General features: G+C 44.0%; 1 protein-coding gene across 33 annotated transcripts in view; it reads right to left on the bottom strand.

Annotated features, from left to right (window-relative positions):
- TANC1 (tetratricopeptide repeat, ankyrin repeat and coiled-coil containing 1) overlaps positions 1-17916 on the bottom strand; it is a 341829-nt gene that overhangs the window by 87782 nt on the left and 236131 nt on the right. For 27 of the 33 annotated variants that reach the window (XM_086355114.1, XM_086355089.1, XM_086355126.1 and 24 more), the window contains one exon: positions 6681-6785. The exons of 5 other annotated variants lie outside the window; for them this stretch is intronic. In XM_086355114.1, coding sequence (XP_086211240.1) covers positions 6681-6785 — 105 coding nt within the window. Of the gene's footprint in view, positions 1-6680; positions 6786-6866; positions 7054-17916 lie in introns of those variants that run through there. One more of the 33 variants, XM_086355169.1, reaches the window with a different exon arrangement.

Raw genomic sequence — 17916 nt, 5'->3', positions numbered from 1 at the left:
TTATCAATATGTATGATCCTATTACCGTTTCCTTATTTTGGGCTTACTTTCTGTAGGTCTTTTCCTTCTCTTGTGCTTTCTGCCTAGAGAAGGTCCTTTAGCATTTGTTCTAAAGCTGATTTGGTGGTGCTGAATTCTCTTAACTTTTGCTTGTCTGGAAAGCTTTTGATTTCTCCATCAAATCTGAAGGAGAGTGTTGCTGGGTAGAGTATTCTTGGTTGTAGGTTCTTTCCTTTCATTACTTTACATATATCATGCCACTTCCTCTGGCACGCAGAGTTTCTGTTGAGAAGTCAGCTGATAGCCTTAAGGGAGTTCTCTTGTATGTTATTTGTCATTTTCCCTTGTTTTAATATTCTGTCTTTAATTTTTGTCAGTTTGATGACTATGTGTCTCTGTGTGTTCCTCCTTGGGTTTATCCTTCCTGGGACTCTCTGTGCTTCCTGGACTCGGTTGAATATTTCTCCTTTCCCATGTTTAAAATTTTTTCAGCTATTTTCAAGTATTTCCTCAGGTCCTTTCTCTCTCTATTCTCCTTCTAGGACCCCTATAATGTGAATGTTGGTGCATTTAATGCTGTCTCAGAGGTCTCTTAAGCTGTCTTCATTTCTTTTCATTCTTTTTTCTATATTCTGTTCTGTGGCAGTGATTTCCACCATTCTGTTCTCCAGGTCATTTATCTGTTCTTCTGCCTCAGTTATTCTTCTACTGATGCCTTCTAGTTTATGATCCATCTCTGCTTGTTTGTTCCTTAGTTCTTCTAGGCCTTTGGTAAACATTTCTTGCATCTTCTCAATCTTTGCCTCCATTCTTTTCCCAAGATCCTGGATCATCTTCACTATCATTATTCTGAATTCTTTTTCTAGAGAGTTGCCTATCTTTACTTCATTTAGTTGTTTCTCTGGGATTTTATCTTGTCTCTCCATCTGGGACATAACTTCCTTCTTTTTCATCATGACTAGCTTTCTGTAATATGGTTTTTGTTTTAGCTGCTGTGAGACTGTACTTCTTCCTGCTTCTGTCTGCCCTCTGATAAAGGAGACTAAGGAGGCTTGTGTAAGCTTCTTGATGGGAGGCACTGGAGATGGGGAAAACTGGGTCTTGCTCTGGTGGGCAGGGCCTTGCTCAGTAAAGCTTTAATCCAATTATCTGCTAAAAGTGGGATTGGGCTCCCTCTCTGGTAGTTGTTTGGACTGAGTTTTTCCCCAGCCCTGGGGTCTACAGGCTCTATGGTAGGGTTAATGGCTAACACCAACAGCGTATACACCAAGGGGGACCTTCCAATGCCCCTGTCCGACCCATGCCTCTGCCCCTGCCGACCCACACCTCTACAGGAGGCCCTCCAACATTAGCAGGTTTTTGGTTCAGTCTCCTGGGGCGTCACTGCTTCCCTCCTCTGGGTCTTAGTGCATGCAAAATTTTGTTTGTGCTCTCCAAGACTGGCATCTCTATTTCCCTCAGTCCTCTGGAAAGCTTATTATCAAATCCTGCTGGTCCTTAAGGTCATATTCCCTGGGGATTGCCAGTCCCTTTTTAGGATCCCCAGGCTGGGAAGCCTGATGTTGGGTTCAGAACCTTCACAATAGTGTGAGAACTTCTTTGGCATTTTTCTCCAGTCTGTGTGTCACCCACCTGGTGGATACGGGATTTGATTTTATCATGATTACGTTCTTCCTACCTCTTGCTGCAGCTTCTTCTTTGTCTTTGGACATAGGGTATCTTTTTTTGGTGGGTTCCAGTGTCCTCCCGTCAATGGCTGTTCGACAGCTAGTTGCAACTTTGGTGCTCTCGCAGGAGGATGTAAATGCCTGTCCTTCTACTCCACCATCTTGAACCAGAAGCCTCCTGTATATTTTTGACCTTGGCACATATTCTGTCCTCCAAGGAAGGAAGGAACAATTTTCACATCAGATAGAAGGGAAACTTACGGATACTGTGTGGTCTTGTTGGTTTTTCTACCCTTTAAGCTGTGCTTCTTCCGTGTTATTCACAGCTCAAGAATAAAATATCAAAGGTTTTTAGGGCTCTTCTTTCAGTGACCTTTTTCCTAGTGTTCAGTCGCTCAATTGTGTATCCAACTCTTTGGACATGGACCCCATGGACTGCAGCACTCCAGGTTTCCCTGTCCATCACTAACTCCCAGAGCTTACACAAACTCATATCCATTGAGACAGTGATGTGATCCAACCATCTCATCCTCTGTCGTCATCCCTGTCTCCTCCCACCTTCAATCTTTCCTAGCATCAGGGTCTTTTCTAATGAGTCAGTTCTTCGCATCAGGTGGCCAAAGTATTGGAGTTTCAGCTTCAGCCTCAGTCGTTTCAATGAATACTCAGGACTGATTTCCATAGTGTAATACACCTTGTCTCATCACATCCACTCTAGGCAAAAGGCTACCCAGGTTTCCTCCTGAACTCTTAAGCCCCAGTTTTATTTTTCCAGCTATTCAGAGGACATCTTTGCCTGGATGTTTCCAAACCTCAAACTCAACACGCCTGAAACCAAACTCAAACCAAAATGGACAGGTACTTCTCTTCCAGTGTCCATTTAATGTAGTCTCAAAACTCTGAAGTCATCATCTTTGTCTCTTACAGCTTCCATGTCCTTGCAATCTCTCGGGAATCTTCCTACCCCTCACTTCTTTCCTGATCGTGTTCTATGGATAATTTGAGATTTTAGTCTCTCACGTAACTATTGAAATCATTTTCTAACCATTCTCTATGACTGCAGTCCCCTTCCTGCCCCGACTCCATCCTAAACTTTGCTGACAGGTGAATCTTAATGCACAGGACTCCAAGCAAGTCTTTCCTGGCACAGCATCTCCATCTGCACTGGATTTGTCACACAGCTTAGATTAGTCAACACTACTCCCCCGCCCCCATACTATAGCTACTCTGTATATATAAATCTCTAATCCCTGCCCAGACTCTAAGGCTCCAAGAGAAAAGGATCTATGCTTGAAAAGCTATCTCAAATAGCATCCAACACAATTCTTTTCACAGCACAAGAATTTTTTATTCAAGGAAATGCAGAACGAATGGCTATTCTACTCTAGTCTCTGTTCCACTGCACACATACCAGGGATGTTTCCCCTTCTATGCTTCTATCGAGCTAAAACCTTATTCAACCATTGGTCAAGTAGCACAACACCATTCTAAGAAGCTGGAATTTAAATTAGCAGGAGCAATGTTACCTCTTGGGAAAGCAAGAGCAGTGTAATCAGGAGGAAAAAAAAGTCATGTTTTCTTTCTTAAACTGAGTAGTGGTTAGACAGGTATCATATTCTTCATACCTTTTTCATTCTCTACATCTTTCTGAATGTCTAAAATAGTCATCAAAAACATAAGGTATCAATATTTACTGAAATATATCTAAAAAAGGATTCACTCCTCCCAGTAAGATAGTTCTGAATTTCATTATTTTTCTGTTTCATATGTTAGTTCTATTTGCTAACCAGATGGCTAGAAAAAAAGTTTTACCATATTTTGGATTGATCTTCATCAAATAATGACTCATAATATTAAAACTCTCTCACCCTTTCCCATCAAAGCTTGCTCAAGGAGCAAGGATAGATCGAAGCAAACCTAAACAGATTATGGCTGCCCCGAATTCAAGAAAAACATAGCTGTGAATCCTATTACAGTTAAATAATCCTCCCTAATTTATCTGTTTTTTTAGTTTTCCCTTAAAGCAGAGGTATTGTTCTGTGGGTGGCATTTTCCCCATAAACAATATGTTGGCCTAATAATAGGAAGCTTATTTGTGAAGAACTTACTTTATATATAAGCTTATTAGGATCATTTGACAGGAAAAAGGGGATTATATTTTGTTTGAGGACTAAGAAAAAATGCTGTTTTTCCAATACATTTAAAAATACTGAATAAAGTAGAATCTTTCCATAAAAAGGTTTGCAGGTTAGTGTAGACTTTAATAAACAGGTTCTTTGCTTGTAACAAAAATGTTCACCTGCCATATCATATTTCCCACTTCCCAGATGGCTAAAATATGCAGATTACAAATACAACTGTTTATAAATAAATGAATAAATTTCAAGTGCTCACTGTTTTTGTTTTACTTTAAATTTCAGAAAGCTAAGAGTCAAGGATTTATGGAGCCACACAACCATAAAGCAAGGCAGTTTAGTCTGGGAAGGGAATTTCAAACATCTAGGAATAACCTGATATTTCACAAATCCATGAAAAATTTCAAAAGCATTTCACAAGGGGCTGTTTTCAATAGTTCGTCAGACTGGTGAATACCAAAATGCTATTACTGACAGCATCCAGAAGAGTGTCTTAGAGACTTTTTTTAAAAAATGCCCAAAAGAAGTATGTGAAGTATACGCCCAAGGTTTAAATTAAAACTTCAGTGATACTACTGCTCTGAAAGCCTAGAAATTAGGATTTAGCTCATCATGCATCTGTACATGTTTGGATGAATACTCAGACTCAATTAGTTTCCGTTTGCTCCAGATTCAATGACCTGGACATAAAATTTATACTTTAATATGGCAAACTTCATTAACCCCACAGAAATGTAAAGGAGTCTGTGGGGAATTACAAAACATGCCATCCTTTACTAATTATCAAGCTAAATTTTGTTAGGCAACCACCTCTTTATCTACCAACAGATAACTCTGATGGGGATCCCACTAGCACCATGGCAACCCATGAAAAACTACATGCCCACAAGCATGAACTACATCCCTTTCCCAGACACCTAAAAAAAGAGGAAATGTACCCTGCTTCTTAATTCTAGGCAAACTTCTGGAAATCCCTGGTATGTATTCGCAGCCCAGGTATGTCACAATGTCAGTCCCCATTGAGAAGGATGAGCCTAAATCCAAGAGCAAGGGTCTCAGGAGTAAGCGTGTCTGCAGACTGCTGGCTACACCAGCAACATCAATCACTGTGCTTGAATTTAGCTCAGCTGGCAGCCAAGCACAAGAACACCTTCTCCCCTAAGAAAGTCAATTCTGCCTTGAACAAGGGTAGAAGAGTTGACAGTGAGAACTATTTATAACCTCATTTCTTTGCCCAACAAAAATCCTATTTGTCCTCATTCTTATCCCAGGGGGAGTCCTAAACACTAGACAGGACCTCAACAGGACTCCCGCCCATGGAACAAGGGGTCCTATCAGGCAGTCTACACCAGTCAAATGCCAGGGGCGTAACCAACCAGGACTCCACAGGCAAATGGGGACAAGGGCAGGGGTTGGCAGGCTTAGTCTGAAATGGGCAGACAGCTCACAAACTCAGATTATTGATATTCACTTCAGAGGAACAGGTTTCCATTTTCTTTTTGATACCCAGAATAGAAGTGAGAGAACACATCAGCCCACAGACACCGGGCACATGTGAATTCACAACCAGGAGGGTCCTCATGTTTGCAGGTTCTCTGGCTGTTCTAACCAGGCAGCACCACGGATCCTCCCCTCTGCAAGACCACACCCCTGGCGCCCTGCCCCTCCCCAGCACAAATCCTAGTGTGAGTCTCTCACAGAAGCCAAATGACTGCATGCCTGGACAGAAGGAAAAACGGTGGGGCTGCTGGTCCCACCTCGGCCCCCACCCGCCCCGAACACCTCTTTCTGATTTTCATTTTCTGCCAACCCTTCACTCAGCTTATTTTTAACTTTACTGTCACCACCACCACCCCACTCCATGTTCCTATCACATTTTACACTTCATACCCACTCCCCACCATGCCCTGGCCAACACATGAAATGCACACACGGTGGCAGAAAATAAAAGGAGAGCTGTACTCCTTCCCACCCACAATTAGAGAAACAAGGATGCCATTTCTTCTAAGGTGGAGATACGGGTGACTTTTCTCTTTCATCATTACTACATAAACTTGTGTCCATATTGGAGGTACAACAGGCTTCTCCACATTCCTCAGAATTCTTAATCATGTGTTTCTGCAGCAAAATAGGATATAAACTCAAAACACACAAAGACTTTAGAGTTGTGAGTTGGGGAAACACCCCCACTGACAGGAACGAACAGGTCCATTCTTGATTCAATTAAAATAAATAAAGTGCTATTAATATATCTACAAAATGCTAGAGCTTTTGTCTGTTACATGTATTTTCAGATAGAAGGAAAAAAGCAAAATATAAAGTGTCTTTATGAAAAGGTATTAATCAATTTGGAGGGTTTTTTGGTCTCTACTTCAACATTCTGTAAAGAAGAACTTTTGATGTTAAAAAAATAAGCAGCTTTCAAAAGCTACCAAGTGCTTTTACGAAAGCTAGGTATTATAAGCTTTGTCCAGCTACAGTTTCAGCTTTTCAGCCAAAGCCTGTTGTTAAAATATTCTAAAATGATGGAGAACTAAAAAAAAAAAAATATATATATATATATATATATATATATATATATTGGAAACAGTCTGCTGGCTGGCTTTTTATATCCCCCCATACTGGGGAGGTCAAAATTGATGGGAAATAAGTCTCAATCCATAAACAATGCATATGCACCATTGTTCCTACACTGTATACAATCTAAAGAATTCACAGTAGCTAAACAGATCTCTCTAACTGCCCAAGGAAAACCACTTCCCAGATATATTCAGTTTAGCGAAGGATTCCTACAAGAGGCACTCAAGTTTCCCTCAAAAGTGGAGTGTCACAGTGTAAAATCTTTAGAGGGGGGAAATCATGGCAAACATATCCTTACCATTCTCACTGGGCTCTGCTGGCTTGGGCACGTCTCGGAACGGGATTATGACTGCATCTCCAGGCACTCTGGGGCTTTCCACATACTTGGGCTTCCTGACAGGACCTGTAGCAGGGAAAGATCTGAGTGTGTCTAATTTTTTCCAGCTGCAAACAAAGCTTCAGAATGTACAGTGCATGTCCTTACCAGAACCCAGAGATGCCTAAAGAGCCAGCCCCTTCCCCTCCCGTGAACACACACACGGTCATTTCAGTACAGACGCAGCAACGTCCAGACTGGGCTGCCAAAGAGATGGGTGGAAGCTCGGCTCGCAGAATGTAAACTCTGACAAAAACAAAAGCAGCTCTTCTGCTATGCAGCCTCTACAGCTGTCTTTGGTATATGTCACGGAAGTGATTTTGACATGTTCGGACCTGGGCGGCTCGTGGTGAAGGATTTTTTTAACTTGGAATTTGTCTCTAACTGGGACCAAGACGATCAGGTTGCCTGGTACCTCCCCAAAGTCAGGAGGCAAGGATCATAAGCCGCCAGGCTGTAACATCAACATGCTCTGCGCAGCCATGGAACGCAGGCGTTTGATCAGCCTGGTGACACATGGCAATTGTGCCGGGCAGGAAAGACGGCTGCTTTCTTGTCAGCTGACATAGAAGAGGGAAGGCAGAGCAGTCAGTCCGGCATGCAATTCGGGACACAGAGAGCCTGTTAATCATCCCTCTCACCACCTCTTCAACCCCAACTTATCATCAGATAATCTGGAATTCTGAATTAGGCTACATGAAACCATCACACATTGCTGGTGGTAATGTACACGCACAGTCACTTTGGAAAACAGCTTGGCAGTTTCCAAGAAGGTTACACATATGGTCCAATAAATCCACTTCTGTGTAAATATACATTCAGACAAAAATCTGTACATGGATACTCTTAGTAACATTACTCATTAACAGCCAAATGTTCATCAACTGATGACAACAAAATGTGATATACTTATCACGGGGCAATAAAAAGGAAGTACTGATTCATGCTAAACATGGGCGAAGCCTGAAAATATTTTGCTCAGTAAAAGAAGCTAGTCCCCAAAGACCACATAATATATGATTCCATTCAAATGGAATGTCCAGAAGAGGCAAATTTACAGAAACAGAGTATGAATGGTTACCAGGGCATGGGTAACCATGTGCAGGCTTGTGGGGTGATGGCTAGGGAGTCTGGAGTGATAAAATTAATCTAAAATTGGGTTGTGGTGATGGCACAAAACCTTGTGAATATACTAAAAACTGCTGCAGTGTACACTTCAAATGAGTGGATTGTATGGTATGTGAATTATATCTAAATGAAGCTGCTTTAAAAAAAAAACACAAAAAACACTGCCTATTCTGTCCAGTCCTTTCAAACATCCCACTACACTTTGGTCCAGAATCATCCACTTGACTCTTGTTTTCCTTGGTTGCCTTATACTTAAAGTGTGCTTTTAATAAACATTTCACATCACTAAGAGAAGGTGGAGGATGAGTCACAGACAGGGGTCTACAGTTCTCTCTCCTGTTCAGCCCTCAGACACAACCCGGCCCCTCCCAGGACCTCAGCCTCCGCGCTGCACACTGACGAGGGAGTCAGGCAGATTCTGAAATCCTCCTGTGTCAAACGTCTCATGCATCTGAGAAATTCTATTCAGAATGTGGTTTATGGTGAGACATGCTGCCACCTAAAGGTTTACTGCAAAAGTGTCTACACTACTATAAAAATAATCTAATTCCCAGCCAGTTATAACGTACCACAACCGAAAATAGGCTACAAGATCAAAGAAGCTTATAGAGCTTCACAAATAGGATATCATTTCAGACTTTAGAAATCATGATTCCAAAATGACTAAAGTAGTAGTTAACCATATGGCTGTCTTCATGATTGATTTAACCCTGTTAGAAAGGGAGTTTTTTAATTAATTTATTTATTTGGCTGCACTAGGTCTCAGCGGAGGCCTGTGGGATCTTTCCTTGTGGCATGCTGGCTTAGCTGCCCTGGGGCATGCGGGATCTTAGTTCCCCAACCTGGGATGGAACCTGCATTCCCCTGTGTTGGAAGGCAGATTCTTAACCACTAGACTGGCAGGGAAGTCCCAGAAAAGGACTGTTTTTAAAGGTTGAAATGGAATGGTTACTGCGGATGGGCAGAAGGAAAGTAAGTGGAAAATGTCAGCTATACAACGGTACACAAAATACAATTCAGATTTTATTAAGAATACACATCTATCCATATATAAATATGCATGAAGGGAAAGACTGAGGAGGAGAGGGGAAACAAAGATATATGCTGTGATCAGATCAGATCAGATCAGTCGCTCAGTCGTGTCCGACTCTTTGCGACCCCATGAATCGCAGCATGCCAGGCCTCCCTGTCCATCACCAATTCCCAGAGTTCACTGAGACTCATGTCCATCGAGTCAGTGATGCCATCCAGCCATCTCATCCTCTGTCTTCCCCTTCTCCTCCTGCCCCCAATCCCTCCCAGCATCAGAGTCTTTTCCAATGAGTCAACTCTTCACATGAGGTGGCCAAAGTACTGGAGTTTCAGCTTTAGCATCAGTCCTTCCAAAGAAATCCCAGGGCTGATCTCCTTCAGAATGGACTGGTTGGATCTCTTGCAGTCCAAGGGACTCTCAAGAGTCTTCTCCAACACCACAGTTCAAAAGCATCAATTCTTTGGCGCTCAGCCTTCTTCACAGTCCAACTCTCACATCCATACATGACCACAGGAAAAACCGTAGCCTTGACTAGACGGACCTTTGTTGGCAAAGTAATATCTCTGCTTTTGAATATGCTATCTAGGTTGGTCATAACTTTCCTTCCAAGGAGTAAGTGTCTTTTAATTTCATGGTTGCAGTCACCATCTGTAGTGATTTTGGAGCCCAGAAAAATAAAGTCTGACACTGTTTCCACTGTTTCCCCATCTATTTCCCATGAAGTGGTGGGACCGGATGCCATGATCTTCGTTTTCTGAATGTTGAGTTTTAAGCCAACTTTTTCACTCTCCACTTTCACTTTCATCAAGAGGCTTTTGAGTTCCTCTTCACTTTCTTCCATAAGGGTGGTGTCATCTGCATATCTGAGGTTATTGATATTTCTCCTGGCAATCTTGATTCCAGCTTGTGTTTCTTCCAGTCCAGAGTTTCTCATGATGTACTCTGCATATAAGTTAAATGAACAGGGTGACAATATACAGCCTTGACGAACTCCTTTTCCTATTTGGAACCAGTCTGTTGTTCCACGTCCAGTTCTAACTGTTGCTTCCTGACCTGCATACAAATTTCTCAAGAGGCAGATCAGGTGGTCTGGTATTTCCATCTCTTGAAGAATTTTCCACAGTTTATTGTGATCCACACAGTCAAAGGCTTTGGCTGTGAAGGAGACAGCAACTAGGAAAAACCTGAACGGGGCAGGCAGAAACAGACCCAGGACAACTGCAAGAGATTTTCTACACTGTGGGTTCCCAAACCACTCCTTATAGTAAAAGAGATCAAGAGCACCTTTCTCTCTTCATCCACTCTTCTCCATTTACAGAACTCAAGGGAGCTAAAGCCTTTTTTTATTATTTTCCAATGATTCAAGTTACCCAAAACAGCAACCAGGCTCTACTCATGGAGTACCTGTAAGTTTCTGTTCACCTTAACTCCTCGGAGAATAGTAATAACTTACAGAGACCTACTTCCCAGCAATCCACCTATCCCACACATCCTTCCAAAACGTTCTCCTGCACATGGATGAACAACGACTGTTAGGAATGGTTGGAATATGAACCTCAACATCACCCAGAGCCTTTGGAAAGCATCTATGCCCATCCGTTTGCCTGTAACTGTGTTCTATTCAGAGGTCAATCCCTCACTGTAAGAGATATTCAACACTAAGGAGATGGTGTTAAGAGCAGAGCCTCTGAATGGTTCAGAGCCTCTGAATTGATTCACTGTGCTGTCCAGAAGAAACTAACACAACATTGTAAATCAATTAGTTTTTTTGTTGTTGTTGTTTTGTAAAAGAGCAGAGCGCTTAGAGCTGGGCAGACCTAGGTTTAAAGATGGTCTCCGTCCCTGTCCAACTCAAACTTCAGTACACCCCAGAGCTAAAAGAAGAATGAGGGAGGCTTCAGCTCTTAGGGGAATATCCTGAGAGCAGAGGTCAAGTGTCTCTGGCTCCCTGGCTTGGCACAGTGCCTGCCACAGTGAACAGTGAGGCTGGAAAAGAAAGGAGACCTAGAATGTAACAAAGTCAGTAAAACTGCAGTCAGTGGCCACACAAGGGTAAGGGCTTACATACATTAATTCATCCAGTTCTAATAACTTTGGAGGAAAAACACTATTTCCCCCATTTTTAGGTCAGGAAGCTGAGGCTCAAATCTATGAAACAATTTGCTCAAGGCCAACACACGGTAAAGAAGGAACTCACACAGTTTTGAGGTGTGTGCAGGTTTGAAGCCTGTGTATTAAATCGCCATTCAGCCCTTATAAAAACTAGGAAATCTAGCTTAAATAGGCAATCCTAGAAAAGGCCAGGGCAGTAGGGCCTTCCACCACCCAACCCTAGGTCTTGGCTATACATTCAGCAAATCTTTTATTCATACACCCTTGTTTCTGATCTCCTCTTTTACTAGGAGTTGAAATATGAAGTGAATATAAACCACAGTTCTCCAACCTGATCCTTTTATTTAAATTGCTTTTCACAAACAGCTGAACCTCAAATGCTATAAAACCGGACAAATTTATAACTCAGAGGTTTTCTTCTCTCCCCCCTCAATTGCTCGTTAGAGACTCTTTGGGCACTTTCCATTAAACACAGCAGATGAACGCTCGTTTGCCCTCACTCCCTTTCAAAACACCATTAAAGCTGCAGTAAAGGGATTTAAGAGAGACCAGGGGGGAAGGAAGACAACCACAGGCAAGAAACCAAACTTCTGGAAGTGGAAACAGACTGCCAAGGAGCATGGACGGAGCACAGCAGGAAAGGTTAGGATTGGGGAGGGGAAAGGGCGTGCGGGGGAGGGAGGGCTCAGCCTCACAGACAGCAGACCCCTCTGAAGGCAGGGGCATGGCAGGGTTGAATGCAGAAGTGTGGGTTGGAAATCTACTGAAAGGCAAGTAAGACCCCTCCAGAACCGCTTCCCAAACCAGGAAGCATTCCCTCCTTCATCCTGGATGCAGAAGTCTTCCCTGGAAAGGCTGAATTCCCAGACCTTGGAGATTCAAGAGCTCAACTCTTCAGTGCTACACTAAATCAGGGATCGAGAAAAATTCTCCATGTGGATTGGTGGGCCCCACCCAGATGCATCTCTCCACACCCTCTACCCCAGCTGTCTGCTATGAAAATGCTGACAACAAGCTTGCACACCAAGGAGGAACCTTTTTTGGTACCAGGGACAGGTTTCGTGGAAGACAAAAATTTTTGCATGGACCAAGGTTGGGGGTGGGGTGGGGTGGGGCTGGGAGAGATGGTCTGGAGATGATTCAAGTGCCATTACATTTATTGTGCACCTTATTTTTATTATTATTGCATCAGCCCCACCTCAGACCATCTGGCATTATATCCTACAGGTTAGGGATCCCTGGATTAGATTCCTCCCTGGGAGGAGAAAAGACCTATACATAATCACAGTTGAAGCCAAGCCCCCAAAGAAATGGTGGGTCCCTGACCCATCACTCTACCACAAAGCCTTCCCTACACAGAAACACACACACACACACACACACACACACACACACCTCTCTACCATTTAGTCAGCTTTTTAGTACCTTGTACTTACAAACTAAAATCATCAGAAACTCAAGGAAAGATCCTACTCTAACAGAAAACGCCAATAACAGGTTGAAGAAGGAATCTTGAGGAATCAGAGTTAATAGGAGGTACACACCCTCCAGAAAGATAAGAGCTACTGTTTCCATTACACACGGTGTTCTGTGACAAGGGGCATTCAGGGTCTGTGATGTGGGCAGCTGACAAGACTGACCACAGGAAGGGACGACCAGAGGCCACACCAGTTAGGAGCCACTGTAATCACTGGCTCTTACACTAAACTGCCATCTATTAAGCCACAGTGACACTGAGTTCTATGCCACTGAAATGGAAAACTTCTAAATGAAGTGGCCAAATCCATCATCAACAGAGATCAAAACCGAAAAACACATTTCCCTAACACCTGACCCTTACTCAGGGGAAACGACTGCCCAGCACCTTTCTACCCACAGCTTTTTGTTTACAATGACATATTCAACATTCCCAAGTCCGCCTGCAATGCAGGAAACACAGGAGATGTGGGTACAATCTCTGGGTTGGGAAGATCCCCTGGAGAAAGGAATGGCAACCCACTCCAGTATTCAAGTGGACTCCCACCCTACACACACACAAGCATAAACTACCTAAAAAAGTAAAATAACTTCACCCCTTCATGTAAAACAAGCACTATCAAGTTAATCCCCCCAAATTAACCAGAATCTAATACTATAATAACAATTACCCACAAAGCACAGCTTGCTGGCTCCTGTTTAAGACAAGAGGCTCTGAAAAACAAGACTGTCAGGTATTAGCTTAAAAATGTGCTCATCCAGAAGCTAGTGTGCTTCCCTGCTGCAGCGGACTTCCCTCCCTATCACTCCTGGGCACCTAAGACACTGGTGTAAAGCACTTTTCAAGCTTAACTGGGCATAAGGATACCATGGGGGGCTCTTTAAGATGCAGCTTCTGATGAGGTTACCAGGTATGGTGGGAACCACGGGCCATACTTTGGTATCAAGTACGCAGAACACAGCCCACTGTGGGCGCACCTCTAAGGAAGACCTCTCTTCTGTCAGGGTCTGAGCAGGGTCTCCAGCCATGAGTGGGGCACCAGTCTGTCCAGTTTACAAGGTTTATGATGAACAGGGATTGTTCTCGATCATAAACTACACCCAGTTCATAACAGCTCTGGATCTCTTCTCATCTCGATTTCCCCAGCTTCCTCTGCCCTCCATCCTCTGCTCCGTGATACAGAGGAAAGGGGGCTCTCCAACGTAGAGACAAAGGGCTCTTAGGATGAAGAGAAACAGGAAATGTGCCCCAGAGTGGTTACACAGACACCCAGTAGGCAGCCTGCACAGGAGAGCTCCCGCCAGCTCCTTACACTGTCCAGGGGCTTGCGTCAGTGGCGGGCAGCGGGGTTGGGTGGGGGCATCTCCCTCAGTCATCTCCGTCCACAACCTGGAACACAGCCTTCTCCCCATCCCTCTCCTGCCTCTATGTAAATCTCCAAGTACACTTTTCCCAGAGGCCAGTTTTCCTACTCCTTTTGACATTTTAATCACACAGCTATTTTGCTGCTTAGAAACGACCATATAAGGAATATTTTTAAAAAAGGAAAGGCAGAAATAAACCAAACTGGGCTTTATCTCCAGGCAGCGCAAGAGAGAAGGGCAGGGGTTACTTCTCATTTCTGAATGGTTCAGTTAAAAATAATTATATATATATTTGAAAGTCATATTTGGGACACAGAACACCTGAGGGTACTTACTGCATTTAAGGTAGATCTTACATTTTTTCACGACATCTGGACACTATGAAAAGTGACTCTCCTGTGTTATCAATCATTTTCGTTTTCTTTTGTTTTTTAGCATCCTGAACTTTCACAGTAAAGGTTCCTGTCACTTTTACCTGATCTGGGTTTTCATCTCACATTAGGAAATGTTCACAACAAGAAGAGAAAAATAAAAAGGGTGAGGAAGAGCATTTCTTTGGCAGGGCAGAGAGGGCGAGGGTGAGGGGGGCCTTTATCACCAAAGCAAATGTCATAAATCAAGTCAGCAAGAAACGGTAAACTCTGAAATTACAGTCTTGGATTTTTAAAGAGCACAATACCTATACTGAGCTTCCAAAGTCTGGCCCCTCTCTCTCCTGTACCCCCACAAGAAAGCATCATGGCGGGGCAGGGGGAGGGGAGAGAAATGCACTTCGGGACTGAGAAAGGGAAGACTTGGCCCAAGTCGACAGAGTGGAGGGAACCTGGCTTTACCTCCATCTGCTTTGCACAGTGTTGAGGCTGGGCAGGTGAACTGGCAGGACTGCCTACTGGGGCTGAGTCTCTTGGGAGGACTTCCTTTAAGGAAGGAGCCGGCTGATCAAATGACTGGGTCAGAAAGCCTCGGCCCACGGGGACAGCAATTTCAAGCACAGAGTGTCATCCTATCATTGGATTTCTCCTATGAGAAGCAGGGTAGAGGCTACAAATAAAACCCCAAACTGCTACCTGAGAGGACTCAGCTCCAGGGAATGCCACCTGGGTGCCAGGGGCTAATGTGGGGTTCCAGGAGAGAAGAGCCAGCTACCCCGGCATCCGGAACTTTCCTGGCCAGGAGCACATGCCGTGGCCCTGGGGAATGTTCTAAAACTTCCAGAGACATTTTAACAAGGGCCTGGGGCCTTGTGTAAGGAGAGGTGGGCAACAAGTCAGTGAAACGAGTTATTAGTGCTGTAACCTCATCGGACCCAAAGACAAGTGAGGTCTGTGGAAATTCAGACTGTTCATTCTAAGGAAGAAAAAACAGAAGGCAAGAGGGAAAAAATGGGCAGTCTGCTGACAGTGAATGAAATACAACAGTTACCTGACACTCTCTTAGTAAGCCTCCATTCTCTTTCGAATAACATTTTTTTGTAAGAGTGACACGACCTAGGGACTGAACAATGATACCAACGTTGAGATGGGTAGACAGCCTTTATTCACTCATGCAGTGCACAGGGGCTGTGCAATGGGAATGTGCACTGCCACTAGGGCACTGAAATCTAGCAGGAAAATAAGCTATCAAAACGGAGCTACCCCCCTTTCAATAAAGCATTCTTGAAATAAATGTTGGCAAAGATTTGCAAGTCTCAGCTTGCAGTGTGCATGTTTATAGTATTATGAATACAATACATTCCCAGTTCAACAAAGCACCCTGAGCCACGTTCCCACTTTCTCCCAGCTCACTTTGTCTGCCATACTGTTCTTGTAATGTACCTGACTTTTCATGTATTACAGCATGAAAGTGAAAAGTGAAAGTCTTAATTGCTCAGTCATGTCAGACTCTTGGAGACCCTATGGACTGTACTCCACCAGGCTCCTCAGTCCATGGAACTCTCCAGGCAAGAATACTGCAGTGGGTTGCCATTCTCTTCTCCATGGGATCTTCCCAACCCAGGGTTCAAACTCAGGTCTTCTGCACTGCAGGCAGATTCTTTACCATCTGAGCCACCAGGGAAGCTCTGGTGTATTACAGCATGGAAATGCACTGATTCACCTATTTACTCAGAGAAGGCAATGGCAACCCACTCCAGTACTCTTGCCTGGAAAACCCCATGGATGGAGGAGCCTGGTAGGCTGCAGTCTATGGGGTCACTAGGAGTTGGACACGACTGAGCGACTTCACCTTCCCTTTTCACTTTCCTGCATTGGAGAAGAAAATGGCAACCCACTCCAGTGGTCTTGCCTGGAGAATCCCAGGGACAGGGGAGCCTGGTGGGCTGCCGTCTATGGGGTCGTACAGAGTCGGACATGACTGAAGCGACTTAGCAGCAACAGCAGCAACCTATTTACTCAACAAGTATCTGTTGCACAACCACTGTGCCAGGCATGAGGTGACAATAAGATGTGACAGGACTCCCCCAAAGCCCTCAGTTGAGGGGACAAGAGTCTTTATCACATCATCTGAATTTTATTTCAAAACACTTCAACATAAACAGTGCAATATAAATGTGTGTCTGTTGGCTTTAATCTCCTGCCTGAGGGCAATTAGTTGTCTTAATCTATAATACAGACTCCTGGAGTAGTTAACTAGCTTCTAATCAAAGGCCACACACACAACAGCTAAGGTCACCGCAAGTCCTAGTCGGTCAGCTAGCTGTCCTTATCAGCAACCAGCACCATGGTAATTAGCACACTGACGGTCAGAAATGGACTTTCACACAGCTTAAATCACTGACTTCGTTAATTGGTACTATGGCTGTTGGAAATCTCTCTTCAGTGCTGAATTCATGGTATTTGAAGTATGAGGACTGAAAAGAACTATCACAGAAATACTCTGGCCCATGTGTGACCCAGGCAGGTCCACAGATGTGCACTGGCTTGACTGGTAAGTGGTTGGAGGTCCAGCTGCTGATTCTAGGAAATTATTTGGCCCCAGAGTCAAAATGTCATAAGAAATTCTGTCTGTGGGAGGTAGAACTCCAAATATTCCCGGGCCTTAATGATTGAATCAAACACTCTTCAGGTATTGCTATGAAGGGGTTCTGCAGGTGGGATTAAGAATTAAGGTCACTAACAAGGACAGGGAGGGAATTAGCAGAGGGACTAGCAGAGGGAACTCTGTTCAGTGTTATGTGGCCGTCTGGTTTGAGTTTGGGGGAGAATGGATACATGTGTATGTATGGCTGAATCCCTTTGCTATCAGCCTGAAACTGTCACAACATTGTTAGGCTGTCTCTTTGCTATCCGCCTGAAACTGTCACAACATTGTTAATCAGCTATGCTGTGCTCACTTGCTCAGTCGTGTCTGACTCTTTGCAGCCCCATGGACTGTAGCCTGCCAGGCTCCTTATATTCCAATACAAAATAAAATGTTGTTTTTTGCTTTTAAATAAAGAATTAAGGTTACTAACCAGCTGACCTTAAACTAGAGAGATCATTCTGGATTGCTGGATGGGCCCCATGTAATCACATAAACCCTTAAAAGTAGAAGAGGAAGACTGAACTCAGTCTTCATCTCAAGAACACTTGTGATGTTTCCCAGGGGGGGATGTCAGAAACTTTTTACAAGGGCTTGGAGCCTTGTGTAAGGAGAGAAGGGTAGCAAGTCAGCACAACCTGAGTTAGAGGATGAGGGGAGATAGGGCCGAAGCGGTGGAGACGGTCAGAGAGACTCAGAGCATGAGAAGGATTCAACCCTTCTGGACAGGGCATGAGGCTGGTTTTGAAGATGCAGGGAGGGGGCCACGAACAAAGGGATGCAGCCAGCCTTGAGACATTTAGATGGACCCCCAGCGAAGAGCCAGCAAGCAAAGGAGGACCTCAGTGTTACAGCCATATGGCACTGAACTCAGCCAACCTGAATGAGCTTGGGAATACTTCATCTTCTGAGCCCCAGAAAGGAACACAGGCCCACCAGCATCTTCCACTGTGCCTTGGGAAACCCAGACCAGAGATACAACCGTGCCAGGTGGTGCCTGGACTTCTAACCTACAGAACTGTGAGA

Source organism: Bos grunniens, chromosome 2 (assembly GCF_055505025.1).
Source record: "Bos grunniens cultivar Pamir isolate PY7600 chromosome 2, Bosgru_T2T1.0, whole genome shotgun sequence".
In the NCBI taxonomy this organism is placed as follows: domain Eukaryota; kingdom Metazoa; phylum Chordata; class Mammalia; order Artiodactyla; family Bovidae; genus Bos; species Bos grunniens.
This window is presented reverse-complemented; position numbering and strand designations above follow the sequence as displayed.